The sequence below is a fragment of the Hyperolius riggenbachi genome, chromosome 2 (assembly GCF_040937935.1).
Source record: "Hyperolius riggenbachi isolate aHypRig1 chromosome 2, aHypRig1.pri, whole genome shotgun sequence".
Classification (NCBI taxonomy): Eukaryota; Metazoa; Chordata; class Amphibia; order Anura; family Hyperoliidae; genus Hyperolius; species Hyperolius riggenbachi.
This window is the reverse complement of record NC_090647.1, coordinates 449,308,653-449,334,309: the sequence shown is the minus strand read 5'-3', so window position 1 is coordinate 449,334,309 and position 25,657 is coordinate 449,308,653. Positions and strand designations below refer to the sequence as shown.

At 44.0% G+C, this 25,657-nt stretch overlaps 1 protein-coding gene across 1 annotated transcript in view; it reads right to left on the bottom strand.

Moving 5' to 3' along the window:
• Window positions 1-25,657, bottom strand: part of LOC137544666 (caspase-1-A-like) — a 59,221-nt gene that overhangs the window by 30,434 nt on the left and 3,130 nt on the right. The window contains exons 2-5 of the mRNA XM_068265762.1: window positions 21,149-21,409; window positions 11,923-11,982; window positions 3,395-3,454; window positions 2,683-2,750 (exon numbers count right to left, since the gene is read on the bottom strand). Coding sequence (XP_068121863.1) covers window positions 2,683-2,750; window positions 3,395-3,454; window positions 11,923-11,982; window positions 21,149-21,409 — 449 coding nt within the window. The remainder of the gene's footprint in view (window positions 1-2,682; window positions 2,751-3,394; window positions 3,455-11,922; window positions 11,983-21,148; window positions 21,410-25,657) is intronic.

Genomic DNA, 25,657 nt, shown 5'->3' with positions numbered 1-25,657 from the left:
TTTTATTTGAAAGGCAAAAGCTAGAGAGAGGTAGACATACATTTTCAAGGATTCATTCTGATAATGCCAATGTGCACCTATGACCTTATTGGTCCAATTATACAAATCTGCACTTGTTAACAGATGTAAAAATCCAGATCTCATGACAACAAGCCATATGTGACAAGAGAAGCAAATAAAAAGGTTTATTACATAAAAATGCTGCTACACTTCATTTCTCTTACATTCTCTTACTGTTATTACATATTCTCTACATTGGGCCAAGCGTTCCCTAATTGCTAGGTCTACCACATGACTTACACCCGGGCTATTACAAATACAATTAGGCACGCTTTGTTACCGGTATATTGTTTTGTTAACACTGTGGAAAGAATAATGTTTGCAGAGATTGCCATAGCCTATACTATCCTTTGAGTTACAAGACTAAAATGGTAAACTCTATCGATACACGTAGGGACATACAGTCTACGTGCCTTACTACTTACCTATAAGTAAGTGTGTGTACCTTCACTTCACTGGAAAGTAGGTTCCAGAAGCAAAATCATGAGCAGCGAGGCCTCCGCCTTACCCAGTAAGGGTTTGGTAAATTGGTGGCTAGTGTCTCTCCTTCCTCAACATTCCCAAATAGCCTCAATGTTCCGGAAAAAACATTGTATACTTAACCCTACCATTGGCATTGTGCTCTCCATATTTCACACATTTTTAGACCTGGTTAGAAATGTTATATAATGCAATGTGCAGGAGGTCTTCATGGTAGAAGCAATGTTATGATGGTTTAGATTACTAAGTATTATATTGTGCACCTTAAAATGCTGTCTTTGCTGTCTTACATACGTTCGAATTTGCAAGATGTACCATGCAATATGTTATTACTTGAAAAGTTTAATAAAAATGATTGAAAACAAAAAAACTCTGCTCAGTGCCATACAATAGTGTGGGTGGAGGGAAGAGTCTGTATTAGATAGTGAACCAGGTGAATCCTCAAATTCCTGGAGTCTTGGGAAAGATTTGGGATACAGAAATGTAAATTCTACCCTTCTTTTCTCTACTTCAAATCCTACAAATCCTGCTCCTTTCTTTCCTTTATGTGGCAATGCATAGCTGTGGCAAACATCCCCCTAAATGATCTAACGTGGTAGCACGTCCCTTGTGGCGATACAGTGTGGTGGCGAAAGTGTTAACTTACCACTACAGCAACTTCTTCAGAAAGCCCTGTGATGGGGTAAAATGAGTTGATCATTGGCCAGTGGTTACTCTAAGCAGAGCTTAGGAACACCAGCTGTGCGCCCTACCTGGACCTCAGAAAATCTCTTTCGAGGCACGACAGGAGTCCACAGTTGATGGTGAGAACATTTACTTATTGTTTAACTGGAAAGAGCAAGCCCATGCAGTAAGGTGGTGGAGAATGCTATATAGGATGTACTCAGATGCCTACATCCAGCTTTAACAGCGTCACGTTGTATATTGAGTATGTACCGTGTGGGGAGTCACTATTTTACAGGTACTGTATTGGCAGAGAGCTTTCATTAGGTTAATTGTGGTACTACTGTATATGGGGGGAGCAGAATAAGGAGGGATACTGTTTGGGGAAGTGCAAATGATGGGGGCACGTTTTACGGGAAACTATTATAAGGGCGTTGTACAAGAAAAATACTTTCATAGGAGCACTATAGTGAGGATTACAACAATATATTTAGGGGGCACTATATACTCAGGGGGCATTACATATCTATACTACAGGTATAGATATTACAGTATACAGTATACAGTATACTGAGGGGGCATTACCTATCTATTTTAAGGGGGCTCTGTATTCTAAGGTAGTATTACTTATCTACATTAGTTGATAAGAAATAAAGTAGGCTGGGCCCAGAGTGAGTTTGAATGCTAGTTTTCCTAAATAAAAAAATCTTAATTAAAGTTTTCTGTGTTAGAAATGCATATTCTAGTGTAGAGAATTCATAACATTCGAGAGGTTTGAGAAATTTGAGAACCTTTTAGAGTTTAGATCAGAATTTAGATTCAAGAAAATGTCACCTGAATATATTTACGATTTACATGTACACACTTCCACATTCAACAACAAATGGTCTGGGTTGCAGGACCAGGTCGAGGGGGAGACTGAGAAGACACCACCAGCCTCTTAACGCAGAGCCCTGAGTGCCCCTCCTTGCCCTAGTGGTGCAAGCAGAAGCAAGGAGAGGGTGAACTGCGTGATGTGGAGGACATATGCTGAAGTTCTCAGAAGCACTGACAGTTGAGTTGTACCCTCGCATCTTGTTCAGCCCATCTCTGCATATGGGAGGAAGAGGCTACCTTATCCTGGAGGCACATCTGGCTATCTATACTGAGGAGGGGGGACTAGGTAATCCTGGGGGCCCATCTGGCTATCTATACTGGCGGAGAGCTACCTAATCCTGGGGGGCACATCTGGCTATATATACGGGGGAGGGATACCCAATTCAGGGGGACATATCTGACTATTTATATATGGGGGGCTACCACACCTGGCTATCTATACTAGGAGGGGAGGACACCTAAAACCGGGGGGCACAGCTGGCTATCTTTACTGTGGAGGCTACTTAACACTGTAGGGGGCAGGGTTAGGTAGCCTCCCCATCTTCTTTCTTAGTAAATAGCACCTTAGTTACCAAGATTTTAATTTTAAGAATGTATACATACTTTACCACATTCCTCTGAACAAATTTTCTCATATAGCTCTGTTGAACACAGCTTGATGCCATAAGGTCCTAAAAAAAAACAAAAATGAATCTATATTTACAGTGCTTGTCTGATCTACCATTTATCCGTCCTAATGACAGAAGCATTTTCTCTCTACATTTATATTTAGCATTGATAGCTAATATGCTGAAAGTCACAACACCGTATGTCAAATGCGATGCCACTGATTTGCATTAGATGTGCGGTAAACGTGAATTCACAAAAACTGAAATTGCACTAGAATTCTGTCATGTGTCAAAGGGGCTTAAAGAGACCCTGAGCAGTGGCAAAAAATGGAAAGCTGAACTTACCTGGGGTGTGAGGTCCTTGTGCGCAGGTCTGCATGCATGGCCCAACCATGCGCCAGGATCGATCATGTGCCTGTCTCCAGGAGCGTTCTGGGCAAGCGTGGTTCAGTCTTTCGAGGACTGAACGCTCATGGTGGTGATCCGTGCACGTGGATTGGCCGTGCATATGCAGTTGCGCACAACTCTGGTTAAAGTCTTGCACATTACGGAGGCACCAGCAGAAGAATGGAAGGGTCCCAGAGGACGCCGAGGGACCTTACGCCCCAGGTAAGTTCAGCTTTCCATTTTTAGCCAATGCTCAGGGTCCTTTTAAGTGAAGATGCAAACATGTTGTACATGTAGACTGTGTCAACACTCTATATTACCTGTCTCTATGGTTGGCTCAACCTTCTGTTCCTGTGTGGGCAGCAGGAGTTCTGAAGGTGCTTAAAACAGAAAAATTATATGAAAATCAGCTCAGCACATTTTAATGAGTTACATATAATCAGACACAAATGTACTCAATACTGATTTAAACACATAGGCCTCAATTCACTAAGGGCAGTTGGGTAAAATATTTTAGGTCGGTTAAATACTGCATTTGGGGCTTGATTCACTAAGACAAATAGCATGCCTTATCTGAGTTAACACGCCCTATCAGAGATAACACGCCTTAAGGGCTCTTTTCCACTATGAAATGCGATTGCGATTGCATTTGCGTCACTTCTGTCTATGCAAGATTTTTCTTGGTCTGCTGCTTTGAGCCTTAACTTGAACTGAGCCTGTGGTCTCCCATTTCCTCAATATGTTTCTAGTTTCTGGAAACAGAGAGCTGAAATCTCTCAGACAGCTTTCTGTATCCTTCCCCTAAACCATGATGGTGAACAATCTTTGTCTTCACGTCATTTGAGAGTTGTTTTGAGATCCCTATGTTGCTACTCTTTATAGAAAGTTAAAAGAGGAGGGAAACTTACAATTTAACCCCTTAAATACTCTTTCTCATAGTTGGATTCACCTGGGTATGTAGGTCAGGGGTCACTGAGCTTACCAAGCCAATTTGAGTTCCAATAATTTTTGCACCTGCCTAATTTTGTTTAAACAATTAATGCACACTTTCTGTAAATCCAATAAAATTCATTTCACTTCTCAAATATCACTGTGTGTGTCTCCTATATGATATATTTAACTGACATTTTTTTATCGTAACAACAGGAAAATCATGACGATTAACATGGTTGCCCAAACTTTCGCATCCCACTGTATGCACATCTAAAAGTATACAGAAAAGCCTTTTATAATGTCTTCTTCTCCCGCTCTGCCCGTTCTGAAGTCCCGCCCTCCAGAGTATCGAACCAAATAGGGTGAGAAGCAGGGTTGTGTGGCTCTCCTTATTTGCTGCCTGGCTCTCCCTATTGGCTGTCTGCTACATCTGTCAATGTTACCGTAAGGAGACTGTGAGTTACCTGCTGGTCAGAGCTGGAGGTAAATAGGGAACAATTTTGCATGATTTACCAAATGCTTTAATCTGTGTGAATCACAATTTCTTGACATTTCTTGAGGTATTTACTGCACAAGTTGGTAATTTATCTCATTATGGGCTTGATTCACTAAGACAAATAGCATGCCTTACCCGAGTTAACACACCTTATTAGAGATAACACTCCTTATCAGAGATAACACGCCTTATCAAAGTTAACACACCTTATCAGAGTAGCATAGCAAGTGCTACAAACCTGCAGGGGTTCAGGGCAGGACTAGTAGAGCTCTCGTCATTGCCAATTAGCAGGCATAAGTTCGAAGCGTGCGATATGCTACTCTGATAAGACATGTTAACTTTGATAAGGCGTGTTAACTCGGATAAGGCATGCAATTTGTCTTAGTGAATCAAGCCCCAGATGGTAACTTTTCAGTGCTGTAAAAGGCTTAGTGAATTGGCATTTGGCAATTTATCGGTAAAATTAGCTGTTTTCTGCAATACCAAATGCGGTAATGCTTTGTGATTTTAGGCCAAAGAGGCTGATTTACAGAAGAAAAATGTGCAACTCTATCAAATGTTCAGTGGAAAATATGCAGAACATTCACATTTTCCCAGGAAGGATATGGAATTAGTTGCAAGTAAATCAAAATTACAGGTTGCCAATCAGTTAAATAGCAGCTGTACTAACGTATATGAGAATGTTCTAATAAACTCGGTGACTAGAATCTTCATAAGGGAGCACATGTCACCACAATGAAAAACACTCCAAAGTCACTCAGCACCTGAAGATGTAAATAAACAGTGTACTGCAACATCAGAGCCCCCCAAAAAGTGGTTGCTGCAAGCAGTGTAACTATAAAAAGTTTGCCACAAAAGTGCATAAATATTTTGTAATAACCACATAAACATGTAAGAAACAGAAGTGTATTGACAAGTGTAGCATATGCTGAGCAACCATACAAAGGAACTCATCATAGAGAGGGTGCCAGCTCATGATGTGCAAAGAATGGTCCATGCGTCACACATGTGGTAGTATATCAATGCTGGCATAAGGCCGTCTCCTGTTAGTAAAGGTGCAGATTCGGCCAAGAGACAGATCGGAGAGATATCTATTGAGAGATATCTATACACCGCAAGCCGATTCCCAAACTATTTTACCATGAAATCTCTTAGGAATCAGCCTCGTAACACCGCCTGTGGGGCCTTTGCTGCTATCCCCCCAAATGTTAATGTGCTCCTCCGGTGCCCTTGCATTGTAATCTCACCTACTCCAGCTGGGGTGGCTAGTGGTCTCATCCGCTGCTTCCCCCAAGTGCTGCCGGCACACATGCAGCCACCACACAGGGCAGGTACAGCATATAGTGCGTGAGTGACATCACACACAGGCCTGGATGCACTCAGGAGAAGCAGCAGATGAGAGTCTGTACAGCTGGAGCATGTGAGATTACAATACATGAGCACCGGGGTAAGGGGCACATTTGTATTGTGGTGGACAGCGGTCTGGGGTCCATCATGCTATTGCATGCCGTTAGGGATGCGCACCCGATCGAGATACATTCAACAATTTCGGCCTGAAATAGGCCAAATTGTCAATCGAGCATGCTTGTTGCGGAACCAATTTTGTACTTAACAAAAACTTCAGCGAGGATAGTCTAGTTATGTAACGTAAAACTGGGCTTATACCTCATGATAAGAGGAAACTATTTGGGTGAGATGGGTCATCGACCTGCTCATGAATATATGAACCAAATGCAAAAGAAAAAAATGTGCCTTCCACCTGAAGTAAAAAATAACGTTCTGCTCAGTCGAAGATTATGACTGAGCAGAAAGGGGGCTACAGGGAGAGCTGGAGGGGAGAGGATGGTGCTGTGACATAGTCACAGCCAGTGATGCTCATCCAACATTCGGGTATCCGAACTACCCAGATAATCCAAACTTTTTCCACTATCCGAACTTTGAATAGCAATTCGGATATGTTTTGAAATCCGAATAGCACTATCCGAGCAAACTCGGATTTCCCATCTGAAATCCGAAATCCGGGCGGATAGTTAGTTCAGATATCCGAGCAGAAGCCAAAATCACTTTCAATGGCAAAAATCCCTTTCGAAGGCATTCAGGGGAGAGAGAGAGAGAGAGAGAGAGAGAGAAAGAGAGAGAAAGACCTCTGAAGGGTTTTTTCCATTTGAAGAAACTTTTGGAAGCATTTTAACCACTTCACCACTGAGGGGTTTTACCCCCTGAGCACCAGAGCAATTTTCACCTTTCAGCGCTCCTTCCATTCATTCGTCTATAACTTTATCATTACTTATCGCAATGAAATGAACTATATTGTTTTTTCCGCCACCAATTAGGCTTTCTTTAGGTGGGACATTATGCCAAGAATTATTTTTTTCTAAATGTGTTTTAATGGGAAAATAGGAAAAATGTGGGTAAAAAAATAATTATTTTTCAGTTTTCGGCCATTATAGTTTTTAAATAATGCATGCTACTGTAATTAAAGAGAGTCTGAAGCGAGAATAAATCTCGCTTCAGACCTCATAAATAGCAGGGGCATGTGTGCCCCTGCTAAAACGCCGTTATAGCGCGGCTTAACGGGGGTCCCTTCACCCCCAAATCCCCCTCGATACACCGGGGGAGCGCTTCCTGGTTGGGGCAGGGCTAACCGCCGCAGCCCTGCCCCACGCGCGTCTGTCAGCGCGTATCTCCGCCTCTCCCCCGCCCCTCTCAGTCTTCCTTCACTGAGAGGGGCGGGGGAGAGGCGGCGATGCGCCGCTGACAGACGCGTCTGGAGGCAGGGCTGCAGCCGTTAGCCCTGCCTCCAGGAAGAGACAGCCAGCGACTTTTTCTACGACACACTTTTGCGGGGGGTGGGTTGGGGGTGAAGGGACCCCCGTTTAGCCGCGGGATAGCGGCGTTTTAGCAGGGGCACACGTGCCCCTGCTATTTATGAGCTCTGAAGCGAGATTTATTCTCGCTTCAGAGTCTCTTTAAAACCCATGAAATGTATTTGCCCTTTTGTCCCGGTTATAAAACCATTTAAATTATGTCCCTATCACAATGTTTGGCGCCAATATTTTATTTGGAAATAAAGGTGCATTTTTTTTCATTTTTGCGTCCATCCCTAATTACAAGCCCATAGTTTATAAAGTAACAATGTTATACCCTCTTGACATAAATATTTTAAAAGTTCAGTCCCTAAGGTAACTATTTATGTATTTTTTTTAATTGTAAATTTTTTAATTTTTTTTTAATTACAAAAAAAAAAAAAATGGGGAGTGTGGGAGGTAATGAGTTAATTTTATGTGTAAAAGTCATTTATTTGTATGTGAAAAATGTGTAGGGTGTAGTTTACTATTTGGCCACAAGATGGCCACAGTAACTTTTTGTTTTAATGCGACCTCCAAGCTTCCTTCCGGAAGCCTGGAGGAAGTATAAGGAGGCTGGACACGTGAGTTTTTTCTCACAATGATCGCGCTGCCCATAGGAGAGCAGCGGATCATTGCGGGGCTTAGATCAACGAACGGGAATGGATTTTCCCGTTCATTGATCTCTGGGCGAGCGGGCGGCGGCGTGTTTACTAGCGGCGGGCGGCGTGTTTATGAGCGGGAGCGCGGACAGCGTCGGGAACGCGGAAAGTACGTATTTCTCCGTCCCTGGTTGTTAAAGGATGGAAAAAGGGGCGGAGAAATACGTACGCGCGGGGGTAAAGTGGTTAAGCCATTTTGAGGTCACTTCCGGTCTTCTATCCGGATATCCGAATCCGACCGGATATCCAGGATATTGGGTTCGGATATCCGAGTTTACTCGGATATCAAAAAGTTTGGATTCGGATATTCGATTTGGATCCGGATATCTGGGTGTCCGGATCCAAATTCAATTCGGATTTTGAAAAGGGTATCCGAGCAGCACTAGTCACAGCACCAATTTTGATTTTGAAAAGGGTATCCGAGCAAGCACTAGTCACAGCACCAATAATAAAACAGTATTTGAAAATTCCACATGTGCCACCACTAAGAAAAACACTCCAATGACTTGGAGTGTTTTTCTTAGTGGTGGCACATGTGGATTTTTATGAAGAGTTTGTTCACCACGTGTATTAGAATATGCACTTAGTGCTTCAGGTTGAGCTTTTGTTGTACTTCCAGTATTACATTTATTTATTTTTCTGTTTGTATGTTACTTATGCAATCCCAGTGCTATATATAAACCACTTAATGACAACCAGACTTATCAAAACGTCCTGCTAGAGGCTCCTAATGGCTCCAGGACGTTTTTATAAGTCAAACAGTGCTGCTGCTGCTGTGCGCGTGCGTTCCTGTGCACGTGCACGTAAAATTAGTTAGGAAGAAAAAACACCATAGTAATAATACACCTTAATTTCCAAATTATATATTGTCACCATACTTTGAACTAGGGACATCATTAAAATGTTGTAATAACCAGGACAAATAGGCAGATGTGGGTTTTGTGTACAGTAGCAGTGTTTATATTAATATAATACTATAGTGGATGAAATTGGAGAAATAGTGTATTTTTTTCATTTTTTTCCTTGTTTTTCCCTTTAAAGAGAGTCTAAAGCCAGTTTAAAGAGGCACTTAAGTGAGAAAAAAAATTGAGTTTTACTCACCTGGGGCTTACCTCAGCCCCCTGCAGCTGATCGGTGCCCACGACGAGTCGCTCTGATGCTCCGGGTCCCGCTTGCGGCCACTTCTGGTTTCGCCGTCAGGACCCGTCAGGCTGGGGAACGCGGCTGATACTACGCATTCCCAGCCAAAATAGCACCCCTATGCGGCCATATGTCCGCATAGGCACCCCTATGCGGACATATGGCCGCATAGGGGTGCTATTTTGGCTGGGAACACGTAGTATCAGCCGCGTTCCCCAGCCTGACGGGTCCTGACGGCGAAACTGGAAGTGGCCGCCAGCGGGATCCGGAGCATCAGAGCGACTTGTCGTGGGCACCGATCAGCTGCAGGGGGCTGAGGTAAGCCCCAGGTGAGTAAAACTCAATTTTTTTTTCTCACTTAAGGTTCACTTTAAAAACGCCCTTTTTACCTTTTATTTATGTTAGGCATGTTTGCCCCTGTTAAACGCCGCTATCCCGCGGCAGAACGAGGGGTCTTTACCCCCCAAATCCCCTGTGGCACATTGCAGGAAGCACTTCTGTGAGAGGCAGAGATTTTGGCTGTAGCTCTGCCTCTACACGGGTCTATCAGCACGGATCGCCGCCTCTCCCTGCCCCTCTCAGTCTTCCTTCACTGACAGCTGCGGAGGAGAGGCGGCGATCAGCGCTGATTGAAGCGCATGGAGGCAGAGCTGCAGCTGAAAGCTCTGCCTCCTTAGGGCAGCAAAATCCACGACCAGTCGTGGATTTTGCACAGGGGAGTTGGGGGGTAAAAAAATCCTCGTTCTGCCGCAGGATAGCAGTGTTTTAAGAGGGGCAAACATGCCGCACATAAATAAAAGGTAAAAAGCTGTTTTTTAAGTGGCTTCAGAGTCTCTTTAAAATGTATAGAAAATAAAGTAATTACTGAAAACAAATATCAATCAACCCCAAAAAGCCTAATTGGTGGTGAAAAAAAAACAAGATATAGATCATTTCATTGTGATTAGTAGTGATTAAGCTGTTGGCAAATGAAAGGGATTAGCACTGAAAGGTGAAAATAGCTCTTGTCCGCTAGGGTAAAAACCGCTTTGGGGTGAAGTGGTAAAAATGCACACATTCTGGTGATACGTCTATGAAAGATTAACCCGTATATGTTACGGCCAGAACCCGAAGTGTGGCCACTTGTAGTCCTGGCCGGCCACTTCGGGTTCTGGCCGGCCAATGTGCGAAGCGACCGCAGCGCACCGGCCAATGTTAGAAATGTAATGTCTACGCCGTCTCGCTGCGGCCAAATTGATGACAACTTGCTTAATTTAATGAAATATAGCCAGCGGCAATGTAATAGATGAAGCCGCCGGCTTTCGCACTGCCTCTCTCCTCTTCCCAACCCCCCCCCCCCCCCCAGCCTCCCATACAATAAGTAGCAGCCGGCGGGGACACGCGTGTCCTGAGAGTCGTTCGTCGCGGCAGGGGAATCCTGCCGTTCCTGCAGAGCGGGTGCTGGCAGAAGCAATGTCTGCAGCCTCCCCGCTCTGCTGCCCCTGCCGCGACGAACGACTCTCCGGCTGCATGTCCCCAGCTGCTACGTATATTGTATGGGAGGCGGGGAGAGGAGAGAAAGGGGGGGGGGAGGAGAGGAGAGAGGCAGTGCGAAAGCCGGCGGCTTCATCTATTACATTGTGAAGCCGCCGGCTATATTTCATTAAATTAAGCAAGTTGTCATCAGTTTGGCTGCAGCGAGACGGCGTAAACATTACATTTCTAACATTGGCCGCTGCGCTGCGGCCACTTCGCACATTGGCCGGCCAGAACCCGAAGTGGCCAGCCACAACTAGAAGTGGCCACACTTCGGGTTCTGGCCGTAACATATACAAAAAAACCCACAACAAATTGTACAGGCAATGCAAAGCGCATAAAAATGTATTGCTGGCAATAAAGACTCAAGTTCCTGGCCTCTTTTCACATCACAGTGAGCATCAGACCCTGTGTATCTCTCTCACCCTCAGTGACAGGCAGCTCAGAGATCACTGTAAGAACCCGTTTGCTGCCTCTTCATCCGCTGAGTGCCAGATCTGGCTGTTGATTAGCCGTGCTAACTCTGAGTAGCAGGCCGAATGTTTGGCAGGTTAACTGCTACCCACAGCCCGCCCCTTGCTTTCCTGGTGCCCTAGGCCCGAGCATACTCCAGTTTTTGCATTGCCACTGCAATTTCTTGCAACCTTTCAGTGTCCATTCAAGTAAAATCATGAGCTGATAATACCCTACTAATTCTTTAATCTCCATATATTGTGCATCTGTATATGGTAAAGGGAGGGGAGAGGGGGGGCATAAGTTGTTGTGCCCGGGGCATCAAATAGGTCAGAAACTGCCCTTAATACATTCTGCTATTGGTCCCCTGCCTTCTGACAACAACCAAATGAGATGATCCATTAACTCCTCTGAAGGAATCTAACCAACTGTTACCATGTATTTCAAGTGAAAAGTTTGTTTTTTGTTCTGGACAGCAAGAAGAATTTGCAGGTCTAGTCTGGCAAGGTTTTTGATGCTGTTTTCATCCCTGCTGAAGACCTTTCCTCTCACTCTTATATATATTTATTATTGAGTGGAAGATGCCAGTGCTGCATGAATACTAAATAAATGATTGTCCTTAGACTATCATAGTCTAAGGCCAATTTGGGGGGATCCAATTATGTTATCTGTATTTTTTGGAAATGTTTGAGGTAACTGAAGTGCCTAGAGCAAACCCACACATACATAGGGAGGACATACAAACTTCATGCAGATAGTGTCCTGGCCTAGGATTTGTTTATATATATATTCATATTTCTTACCTGGCTCAGTAGAAGTGGAAACATGCTGCTCCTGTGAGGGCACTGAGGGCAAAGTACATACTGGGAAACAAAAGTTAAGATGCTCATTATTATGCTGTATGCACGCATGTTATGTAGGACATAATCAGATCACTGCATTTTTTCTAGATCATGTAAAATACTGTATAATCAGCAGTGTAACAGAGGCGCCAAAAGTGTAAAAATGAATAAAATGTTTAAAAGTAGGGAGGTAATAGGTGGACTTACCTCCCCGATGCAGACACAGGAAAATATCGAGTTTTTCGATAAAAAACGTTTAATTTACAAACTCCAATATTTTGCAACGCGTTTCGTGGGTTCAACCCACTTCATCAGGCTATCAAAGGAGTAATCAAAATGAACTGTAGACAGAAGAAACAAAAGCTACTGAGTATCTCATTAAAATTGAATCCAATAGGGGTATTGAGCTTGTTGCTAATAAATCAATGTATACATATATCTACACGCAGTCCCAATAAAGTCTCTTACAGCATAAAGATCACAGTAGAGACTAGTGTGGCGTAAGTGTTAACAAATATTACAGTAAAAATCAGTGAGATGTGGTAATCAAAGGTTTCACTACAGGTTATGAAATACCATAGTGGAGAGTTGCACACTGAATTATAATCTTATTCAGTGATCTATGTTTTAGTGTTGATTACAAGCAATAGTAAAATCTACATGGTATAGTTGTAAGGTGAAAAACAAGTAGACGGATGTCAATAAATAACAGCCTAGCGCTGTGTGCAATCTAAACAAACAATGATTGTCAGACCTTAAATAGTGACAGCGCTGGGTAAAGTAAAATGGAATAGAAATCTTACCTGTGAGCTGTCTCAGCAAGCTTAGCGCCTCTGTGCCTCGCTGCTGCTTTACTGTTTAAGATATAGTGGGGCTAATTAGTTAATTGGGGCCAATTAGCCCTGATTTACAAAAGATAGCAAAGCACCTGTAGGCGTCGCGTCATTATGACGTCGTACGCTTGCGCAGAAAGGGACTGGTGTCCAACAAAATAGTGGCAATGTGGGCGGAAGTGTATGCCTCCTCCCTCCTTCACGTGCACGCTGTGAGTGACGGCCAGGGGCAGCGTGAGTAGGACGGGTATGCGTCCTCGCTTGTTTGCGCATGCGCGATAGGAAGCGGCGAGGGCGCTACCGCCATCTTAGTTTATGGAAAGGCGCGGCGGCGCTGTAATTCTATGGCCAATCTTTCTATGAAGTGGATAGGGTAAAGGGCAAGGGGGTTTTTTTTTGTGTAAGAGGGATTAAGGGGAAATAAAGTCATAACACTTGGGGAATATAATTACAGATATAAATGTGAAAGTGATGATATAAAAATAAATATAAAAGATCATAAAAAATAAAAAACCTAAAAAATACTAAAAAATATAAAATAAAAAATAAAGAAATAGAAAACATTTGGTAGGCGTATAAGAATATGTCATTGTGATTTTTGTGGTGTAGCATAAATTTCGCTATTTGTTTTAAAATGTTTAACAATGTTAACAATTACTGGGGCCTAATATTCTGGGTATTGTTATTCTTGATATGTCCAGAGAAACTGGAAACCCCCTGTGGGTACCATAGTTATGATTTAACCTGAGATATCATAAAACATAAAAACACATGTTGTAAAACATATAATAAAATGTAACATATACAAGAGATACCTTATATAGAAAACATATTAAAAAAGGCTGTTAAGGCAAAATATTTGGAGTGATCATGTGCTATCTTGTCATAAAAGTACACTATCAGACCTAATAAAAATTACAAGAATAAATACACATAATAATATGAAATAAAAGAGAGGACCAATAAAATTCGATCAGATTATATGGATTGTTAATATATTTTCTCCAGTTGCTCGTTAAGGCCTGCTGGAGTGAGAGTTTTTAAAATTTGGATCCAGTACATTTCTTGTTTTTTTAAAAATTCAAAGGTATCCTGGCGTGCATTGGGGACTTGCTCAATTAGAGTGATATTAAAAAGGGTCGGATCGTTGTGATGGTGTGTAGTGAAGTGCCGTGACACGCTGTGTAATGGATATTTTTTGAGAATGTTTCTTTTGTGCTGTCCGACTCTGGCCCGTACCATTTGTGTGGTTCGGCCTACGTATTGTAACTTACATGGGCAGGAGATGACATAGATGACATTTCGGGATGTACATTTGATATGACCTTTGATGGGATATGTTGTATTGGTAACGTGGGATCTGTAGTGGTCCGTTGTAGAAATAAACTGGCAGGCCTGACATTTTTTGTTTAAGCAGGGGAAAGAGCCTGGTTGTTGTGGGTTTCTTGTGTCAGAGTCTGGTGTTTCACTGGTATTGACACGACTTGGGGCTAGTATGCTTTTTAAGTTCGGGGCTCTTCTGAAAGTTATGGATGGGGTTTTTGGCAGGAGTGGTAGTAGATATGGGTCTTGGCGTAGGATCTCCCACCTGGTATTGAGGACCTGTCTAATTTGGGTGTGTTGTGAACTGAACTTAGTTATGAACCTGGGAGTACTGTCCTGAGGAGTGGTGGTATTGGTTTTAGGTCTGGAGGAGGATTGGATAACTTCCATAACCAGCCAAAAACCCCATCCATAACTTTTAGAAGAGCCCCGAACTTAAAAAGCATACTAGCCCCAAGTCGTGTCAATACCAGTGAAACACCAGACTCTGACACAAGAAACCCACAACAACCAGGCTCTTTCCCCTGCTTAAACAAAAAATGTCAGGCCTGCCAGTTTATTTCTACAACGGACCACTACAGATCCCACGTTACCAATACAACATATCCCATCAAAGGTCATATCAATTGTACATCCCGAAATGTCATCTATGTCATCTCCTGCCCATGTAAGTTACAATACGTAGGCCGAACCACACAAATGGTACGGGCCAGAGTCGGACAGCACAAAAGAAACATTCTCAAAAAATATCCATTACACAGCGTGTCACGGCACTTCACTACACACCATCACAACGATCCGACCCTTTTTAATATCACTCTAATTGAGCAAGTCCCCAATGCACGCCAGGATACCTTTGAATTTTTAAAAAAACAAGAAATGTACTGGATCCAAATTTTAAAAACTCTCACTCCAGCAGGCCTTAACGAGCAACTGGAGAAAATATATTAACAATCCATATAATCTGATCGAATTTTATTGGTCCTCTCTTTTATTTCATATTATTATGTGTATTTATTCTTGTAATTTTTATTAGGTCTGATAGTGTACTTTTATGACAAGATAGCACATGATCACTCCAAATATTTTGCCTTAACAGCCTTTTTTAATATGTTTTCTATATAAGGTATCTCTTGTATATGTTACATTTTATTATATGTTTTACAACATGTGTTTTTATGTTTTATGATATCTCAGGTTAAATCATAACTATGGTACCCACAGGGGGTTTCCAGTTTCTCTGGACATATCAAGAATAACAATACCCAGAATATTAGGCCCCAGTAATTGTTAACATTGTTAAACATTTTAAAACAAATAGCGAAATTTATGCTACACCACAAAAATCACAATGACATATTCTTATACGCCTACCAAATGTTTTCTATTTCTTTATTTTTTATTTTATATTTTTTAGTATTTTTTAGGTTTTTTATTTTTTATGATCTTTTATATTTATTTTTATATCATCACTTTCACATTTATATCTGTAATTATATTCCCCAAGTGTTATGACTTTATTTCCCCTTAATCCCTCTTACACAAAAAAAAAACCCCTTGCCCTTTACCCTATCCACTTCATAGAAAGATTGGCCATAGAATTACAGCGCCGCCGCGCCTTTCCATAAACTAAGATGGCGGTAGCGCCCTCGCCGCTTCCTATCGCGCATGCGCAAACAAGCGAGGACGCATACCCGTCCTACTCACGCTGCCCCTGGCCGTCACTCACAGCGTGCACGTGAAGGAGGGAGGAGGCATACACTTCCGCCCACATTGCCACTATTTTGTTGGACACCAGTCCCTTTCTGCGCAAGCGTACGACGTCATAATGACGCGACGCCTACAGGTGCTTTGCTATCTTTTGTAAATCAGGGCTAATTGGCCCCAATTAACTAATTAGCCCCACTATATCTTAAACAGTAAAGCAGCAGCGAGGCACAGAGGCGCTAAGCTTGCTGAGACAGCTCACAGGTAAGATTTCTATTCCATTTTACTTTACCCAGCGCTGTCACTATTTAAGGTCTGACAATCATTGTTTGTTTAGATTGCACACAGCGCTAGGCTGTTATTTATTGACATCCGTCTACTTGTTTTTCACCTTACAACTATACCATGTAGATTTTACTATTGCTTGTAATCAACACTAAAACATAGATCACTGAATAAGATTATAATTCAGTGTGCAACTCTCCACTATGGTATTTCATAACCTGTAGTGAAACCTATGATTACCACATCTCACTGATTTTTACTGTAATATTTGTTAACACTTACGCCACACTAGTCTCTACTGTGATCTTTATGCTGTAAGAGACTTTATTGGGACTGCGTGTAGATATATGTATACATTGATTTATTAGCAACAAGCTCAATACCCCTATTGGATTCAATTTTAATGAGATACTCAGTAGCTTTTGTTTCTTCTGTCTACAGTTCATTTTGATTACTCCTTTGATAGCCTGATGAAGTGGGTTGAACCCACGAAACGCGTTGCAAAATATTGGAGTTTGTAAATTAAACGTTTTTTATCGAAAAACTCGATATTTTCCTGTGTCTGCATCGGGGAGGTAAGTCCACCTATTACCTCCCTACTTTTAAACATTTTATTCATTTTTACACTTTTGGCGCCTCTGTTACACTGCTGATTATACTGTATCCACCCCTGGGTGGAGGGGTTTTTGGCCCTTTTTTCCTTATCTACAGAGAGCGACTTCTTAATCCTGAGCGGGGACAGGTCTAATCTCCCCGCCTGCCTATACAGTGGTTGCCTGGAAGGTAACCCAGACTTGTGAGTATTACTCCTATTAATCACATCACCCACATTACGTTTGCCAGTACATACTACACCATATCGGGCTCTCGGTGTCTCCCTTCCCTTAATGTAAAATACTGTGTTAGGCCTCTAGCACACTGCAAATCACAAATCTGATTTCTGATTTTCTCTGTATGCTATCAATACAAGGAGAAAAACACAGCATGCAGGTCTGATTCCCATGTAAAATCACATCAAAATGACAAATTGGAATCGGAATGGCATGTAGTGTGCAGGAGGCCTTTAAAGGACCACTATAGTGAAAAACGTAGGAACCTAAAATCTGACAGAACCGACAGGTTTTAGGCCAGTCCATCTATTCATGGGGGATTCTCAGGGTTTTTTCTTTTAAAACAGCATTTCCTGAACAGCATTTGCAAAGTCTAACTGACAAAATAGTGTGAAAGTGAGTAGGGAAGCTGGCTGGTATCTTACTATTTTGGCAATGAAACTGCTGTTCAGGAAATGCTGTTGAAAACAAAGAAAACCCTGAGAATTCCCCATGGGGAGATGGACTGGCCCAAAACCTGTCGGCTGTCAGATTTTAACTGCCTACCTTTAAAGATTACTTAGATCTGCAAGAGCCTTCATAAAGGGGTCCTACGTGGCTCCAAAACGTCAGCCCTATGCTTTTACATGGAACCAATAAAGATTTACTTTGAATGTGCCAGCTCTTTCTTCTATTGAATACTGCATAGAGGGCATCATCCCTCTTTCCAGCTGTTGCACTCCCCTTAACCTCCCTGGCGGTCAATTAGAACCGCCAGGGGGCAGCGCAGCACTATTTTTTTTTTTTTCTAAATCATGTAGCTAGCTTAGTGGCATCCCCCCACCCTCTCCGATCGCCTCCGGCGATCAGTGGAAGCAGGAAATCCCGTTTAGAACAGGATTTCCTGCTGGGCTTCCCCGGTCGCGGCGCGGCGGATAGCGGCGCGGAGCGGCGGCGATCGGGAAGTACACGCAGCTAGCAAAGTGCTAGCTGCGTGTACAAAAAAAAAATTATGCAAATCGGCCCAGCAGGGCCTTAGAAATCCTCCTGCGTGCGTAGCCCGAACTGAGGTCGGGCTTACCGCCAGGGAGGTTAACCTCCTTAGCGGTATGCCCGACACTGTGTCGGGCATACCACTCTGTGGCCCCAGGAGTCCCCCATAAATAAATAAATGGCTATAAATCCTCTAGCTAGCACTAGGATAGCTAGTAAGAGTGTCCGGCACCCCTGGATCCCCGCCGATCTCCCCGTTTATACATTACCCCCCCTGCATCCAGCGATCGCGCAGCCTCCCGGCACAGCTCCAGTCTCTCTATGGAGAGGATCAGGTTTGCGCATGACGTCATGTGCGATCCTCCCCATAGTGAAGACCGGAGCTGTCAGGGGAGGCTGCGCCCATCGCTGGATCCAGGCTGGGTAATGTATAAACGGGGGAGCGGCCTGGATCAGAGGGTGCCGGAGACTCTTACTAGCTATCCTAGTGCTAGCTAAAGGATTTATAGCCATTTAGCACATTTATATTAAAGGGGCACTATGGCTAATTTCTTCATTTTAAGTCCATTTAACATAAACATTTGTATGTTTAGCATTGTTAATGTCATGGATTGTGACTGTTGAAAAGGATTTTTTAAACTGCAAGTACACATGTATAGCTAATGAGTCACGTCGGGCAAATTTACCTTACTGACGCCGATTCAGCATAAACCATTGTATAATAGGAGGCACTGTAACTGCTCTTTCCATTTCTGATGTATTCCCCCCCCCTCTCTGGTCCGATCAGATAGGTCTGTTCCAACTTGTAACTGCACTTTCGTGCAGTTACTGAGCTCAGAGCAAGCTGCAGCCGCCGTACAGCGCAGGAAGGCACTGTACGGCTCTATCGTTCCACGCTGCTTGCTAAGGACCCCTGATTTGAAGCTGGCACAGCGACGGACACCTATTGTTGTCCGTTGCTGTGGTAACCAGCATTCGGCTTTTCAAGCATGCAAAACAGCGGCGGCATCAGCTAGCAGACACAAGCGCTATTGCTGTGTCCTGCTCATGTGCAAAATTATATTTATAACTATCTCCTTCTTCCTGAAAACTCCTCCATGTCCATAAAAACAATCTCCCTAAGAGACACGAAGCAGGACACAGCAATAGCGCTTGTGTCTGCTAGCTGACGCCGCCGCTGTTTGTGCAGGTGAAAAGGCAAATGCTGGTTACCACAGCAACGGACAATAGGTGTCCCGCTGTGCCAGCTTCCAATTAGGGGTCCTTGCTGTACAACGGCTGCAGTGCAGCGTGTTAGAGTTACACGTTGGAATAGACCTATCTGATCGGACCAGAGAGGGGGGGGGGGGGGAATAAATCAGCAATGGAAAGAGCAGTTACAGTGCCTCCTATTATACAATGGTTTATGCTGAATCGGCGTCAGTAAGGTACATTTGCCCAACGTGACTCATTAGCTATACATGTGTACTTGCAGTTTAAAAAATCCTTTTCAACAGTCACAATACATGACATTAACAATGCTAAACATACAAATGTTTATGTTAAAGGGACTTCAAATGAAGAAATTAGCCATAGTGCCCCTTTAAAATCAGGCAAAAAGTAACAAAACCTCCTGAGCGGCGTAACGCTCAGGAGGTTAAAGACAACGGGTTTGATCCTTTAGCGTGTGCGAGACAACACTACAAACTTCACTGTCTATCAGAGAGAGATCTGTTGGCTACCCATACACCGCAGGCCAATTCCTGATCTATTTCAGCATGAAGCCCCCTTGTTACTCCGACCACTTCCCATTAAATGTTTTATGTGCTCCCTGTGCATTTATACTTTACCTGTCGCACCATCCCAGAGTGCACTGCACTGTATTTCCGCATTGGCGCACCATGTGACTACCGGCGTATAGTAGGTGGGGTGCATGTGCATTGACACTCGTTATGACAGTCAATATGCCTTTAGTCACTTATTAATATTCAACATTTATTAAAAAGTCCAAATAAAGTGGCATAACTATAGCGATTATGGGGGGGGGAGGGGCTGGATCCCCACTCCTCCCCCTTCTTTAGTAGCGTTATGAAGCAGTTTAATATTCTGCTTCAGGTATCCACTGATCTTTCTGACGGTCACATGTTCTATGCTGCATACCTCTGGCTCCGAATGCATGTCAAGAACAGAAGAGAAATTATGCAGCGCTGGAGCAGGTAAATATTACACTGCTTCACTACTTTGGCAATGTGGGGAGAGGTGGGAAAAGTGAGTGTGTGTTTTATCAGCCACACGGGGGGATTTGGATCCAAGGATGGGGCTGCATGCTAATTTTGCAGGAGGGTCCTGTCGGTTATTGCTGCACCCAGGATCAAACTGACAGTATTTCAACCAGAAACACTGTCATCCTCTGAATGGGAAGGCAGTGTACTGTTGATGTACTATATATGATGTATATTTGAAGTTCTCGAGGACCACATAGAATGGCAAGGAGGGCTGCATTTGGCCCGGGGGGCCTTCAGCTTGACACATGTGAACCATTGGATGGACAAAGTGGATTATCTGCACTTTGGATCTCCTTCACCTAATTGGAACTGAAAAAGGCACCTTGTAATGATGGCCATACATCAGGTGATGTATGGGCAGATCAACCATGAGACAAATCCCGGTGACGGTGGAGGAGGCCAGAAGTCGCGCCGGCGAAGAGGTAAGACTTTAAAACACTGTACTGTATGGAGGGACACTTTACACTTGGGGGTGGGGCGTGGATGCGTCAAGTATTTGCTCACCACATTATTGAACGACATTACTGCGGCACAACCAATTGAGCATTTTCGACTGATATTTTCCAGCATGTCCGATCGATTCTCCTGACTGATTTAGGCCCAAAATCGATCAAAACATCAGTTGGGCGGACATGGCACCGGTTTTCCTCAGATTACATACAATTATTAAATTGGTAGGTTGATCGGCAGGTAAAATCGCCTTATATATCCATAAGAGGGTGGAACAACTTGTAGGCAACAAAAAAGCCTCTAGCTGAAGCCTTTTTTTTTCTTTGGACACTTCATATACAGTTATAGATATACTGGGTAACAAGATGTGAACTACTTAGAGCTTGGTTTAATATAATTTAGGTGCAAGCTGAATGAGATCAATCCCCAAATAGAATCTACAGGGTTCTCCCATGATATTTGAACACTGTGAAAACCTGAGATGCTCTCATGCAGCCACAGACTTGTGAGGGGAAGGAGTCACCTGTTATCCCGAGTTCTTCACTGAGAGTTTTGTCTCTTTCTGACACTCTCTGGATGAGGATGTTGCTAGATCTGTCTCCTTTCTTCCAAACAATATCAACCAGCGCCCGTAATTTGTCTCTAGACAAAAGGTTTCTCTCATCAATATATTCCGCCTCTGCATGGCTCAGTATCTCATCTTCCTGTAAGTCATCCAACAGAGCACGTAAAAGTGCAATGTTGCCACCCTCAATCAGTCCTTTCCGCAGTCCGAACAGTTTATCTGGAAATAGCGGAGATATAATACATAAATTGAAAACTAGTTTGCTTACAAAAAGAAAATAAGTGTATGAGCTAAAGAATAAAAAACTTGAGTTATCTGTGCAAAAAAGCTTCCCTGATCATCAAATCAATTTTTTTAAGAGCTTAAAGAGGAACTATTAGCTAAAAAATGCCCCCACACCAAAACACAAATGTAAGTAGATAAATACTTGCTCTACTTACATAACAGATGTATGGTGTGTCCACTTTTTTATTCCTGTGTTTTTTGAATTGTAAAATTAGATGACTCCTGTTCCTGGCAGGGGCCATCTTGTGTCCTCCAGCTGGATCCTTGACCCCCCCCCCCCTGCATCCCCCTCCTCCCTGCACTGTTTCTGTGCACAGCGGGGAGGAATAAATGCAGCAGCCACAGACTCACCTGCTAATGGATCCAAGCGCTACCGTTCCTATCTATTTTCTGCACTACCACCGGAGGCAGTGCAGAGAGTATAAAAGGATACTGCAGTGCCTGGAACCATTATTCAGGGACTCTGTGTGCGCCGCCTTTATCCTTCCCCAATGTTCAGTGCGGGGAAGAGAGAGAATCCGGCTGCGGCAGAAGGGCTGAGGGGGATTGCGGACATGCTACTGGGGGAGGGGGGCAGAGGACAGGGACAGTAGACAGCCTCTGGCCCCCCCTCCCTGCGCTCTTACAGCGGCTGGACCACAGAGAGAAGGGGAGACCAAGGCGGCCAATCAAAGAGCAGAGGAGTGAGTGACAGAGGCTTCAGCCAATCAGGCTGATTCAGCATGCCTGTCACTTCTCTTCTCCGGCTGTGCGTAAGCTCTTAGAGCCTGGGGGCATAGAGAGAGAATCTGCACATAAAAAAAAGTAAGAATGATTTTAAACTTTTCAATTGCCTGAGTAACATCCTTTTTACTAATATATCAGCCTGCAATGTAGAACTAATTGTGTATTTTAATGCTAACAGTTACTCTTTAAACAGCCAAGAAACAGTGAGGGATATTTTAAGATAAGGTTTTGCTACCCTGTTCAAAGGGCCATTACTTCTGCTTTGCTTTACAGCTAAAATACAGAGTGTGGATTGTAAACTGCCGCTGCGACAGTCTGATGCAATGTTATAAATAAGACTATATAACGGGAAATAAAAATCTGAGACTCTTTTCTTTGCTACTAATGTTCTATTTATTATCTGTACTTCACATACAATTCATTATCTCATGAGTTTATTTTTTTAACTTTAAAGCAAATCTGAAGTGAAAACAAATTGATGAGATAAACAACTATATCTAAAGTCCTAATTCTAAACATGATGTTTCTGGAATCTCATAGTCACGTTTTGTATTTAAAAGTAAAAAAAAAAAAAAAAAAAAAAAAGTTTTTACTGTTTCAGGTAAATCATGACTGTTTATTGTTAATTATGGTAATATTTACAGCTCCCATAAAGCCAAATCTACTGACCCTTTCTTAATCAGTTACCTGCAGGAGTGTTTCCTTGCCATTTTATTATCAGTGAGATGCCGCCCACACAGATGCTGCAGACTGCAGTTAGATCGCACAATCATTGAGTAATTGTACCAACATCCACTGTATGTACTGTAAGCGCTTAACTGAACTAATCTGGTTGATCCATTTGGTGACCATCCTTAGCATCCCATACCTCGGCAAGTTTCTGTCTGTGCCTGCTTCTAGCCATTGGTATCATTGTGGTTAGTGGGGCACATACACTTATGTGCTGTTGCACACAACTGTATGAATGCCTGCTTGACCTTGCTTGCTCTCCTGCATCCACTGACAGCCCAATTCATCTGCCAACTTTTGACTGCTGCTTGCCTTGACCTAAAGGTGGCCATACTGTGACGGATGCGAAGTCACTCTCCAGTTGCTGTTCCCAGTTTACCATTCAGCCTCAGACCCTGAGGGAATCCTGAAGGGATTCAGCACTGCTGGCAAAGTAAGCTTTTGGAATGGTTGGTTAGTCCACACACAGTCCAGTTTTCATTGTATGTACAGTCAATACAATCTGTGATCTCATATAGAGACCAGGTCGCTGCCACCAATCTGCAATAAGCAGACGCGGAGCTAGGGGGGGGTCGGGGTAGGACAGGTGCCCCGGGGCGCCGGATCCCCGAGGGCGCCCAGCTGAGCTGCAGAGTTTTTTTTGTTTTTTTTTTTGGGAGGGGAGCAGCGCATAGAAGAGGGAGAGCTGTGAGCAGCGGTGGAGAAGGGGGGCCATCTCCCCCCCCCCTTCTCTCACCTTAGGTGCTCTCCCTCCCTCGCTGTCCCCTCCACAACTAATGTCCGTCCGGGTGGCTGGCAGCGGCGGGTGGGACTTACCTCAGTCTCGCTCCAGCGCCGGAAGTTCGGGTCCTGCAGCCGCTGCTCTGGTCTGGACTAGACCAGAGAGTAGCGGCAGATCCATCCGGCGCTGCGACGAGACGCAGGTAAGTCCCGCCTGCCGCTGCCAGCCACCCGGACGGACATTAGTTGTGGAGGGGACAGCGAGGGAGGGAGAGCACCTAAGGTGAGAGGAGGGGGGAGATGGCCCCCCTTCTCCACCGCTGCTCACAGCTCTCCCTCTTCTATGCGCTGCTCCCATCCCAAAAAACATACATGTACTGGGGACATATACCCCCTGCCTACATATACTGGGGACATATACCCCCTGACTACATATACTGGGCGCATATATACCCTCTGACTACATATACTGGGGACATATACCCCCTGCCTACATATACTGGGGACATATACCCCCTGCCTACATATACTGGGGACATATACCCCCTGCCTACATATACTGGGGACATATACCCCCTGACTACATATACTGGGCGCATATATACCCTCTGACTACATATACTGGGCGCATATACCCCCTGACTACATATACTGGGCGCATATACCCCCTGACTACATATACTGGGCACATATACCCCCTGGCTACATATACTGGGCGCATATACCCCCTGACTACATATACTGGGCGCATATATACCCTCTGACTACATATACTGGGCGCATATACCCCCTGACTACATATACTGGGCACATATACCCCCTGGCTACATATACTGGGGACATATACCCCCTGCCTACATATACTGGGGACATATACCCCCTGCCTACATATACTGGGGACATATACCCCCTGCCTACATATACTGGGGACATATACCCCCTGCCTACATATACTGGGGACATATACCCCCTGCCTACATATACTGGGGACATATACCCCCTGCCTACATATACTGGGGACATATACCCCCTGCCTACATATACTGGGGACATATACCCCCTGCCTACATATACTGGGGACATATACCCCCTGCCTACATATACTGGGGACATATACCCCCTGCCTACATATACTGGGCGCATATACCCCCTGGCTACATATACTGGGCGCATATACCCCCTGGCTACATATACTGGGGACATATACCCCTGCCTACATATACTGGGGACATATACCCCCTGCCTACATATACTGGGCGCATATACCCCCTGGCTACATATACTGGGCGCATATATACCCCCTGGCTACATATACTGGGGACATATACCCCCTGCCTACATATACTGGGGACATATACCCCCTGCCTACATATACTGGGCACATATACCCCCTGACTACACATACTGGGCACATATACCCCCTGACTACACATACTGGACACATATACACCTGGCTACATATACTGGGCACATATACACCTGGCTACATATACTGGTCACATATACCCCTGGCTACCTGTTCTGTGGACATCTCTACCCCTGGCTACCTGTTCTGGGGACATTTATACCGCTGGCCACCTATTCTGGGGACATCTATACTGCTGGCCACCTATTCTGGGGACACCTATAGACCTGGGGCTACCTATTTTTGGGGAACCACTGCTGTTGGATTGAGTGTATTTTGGGGAACTGCTGCCAGGTGAGAGGTGTCTACCATATTAAGGGGGCATTCTGCCTATTTATGTGAAATGCTGTCTATTTATGTGCCTCATGACTGCTGAATTTGTCTTGTTGGGGGCCTCATGATTTGTTGGGGGCCTCAAGATCACTGAATTTGTCTTGTTGGGGGCCTCAAGATCGCTGAATTTGTCTTGTTGGGGGCCTCATGATTTGTTGGGGGCCTCAAGATCGCTGAATTTGTCTTGTTGGGGGTCTCATGATTGCTGAATTTGTCTTGTTGGGGGCCTCATGATTGCTAAATTTGTCTTGTTGGGGGCCTCATGATTG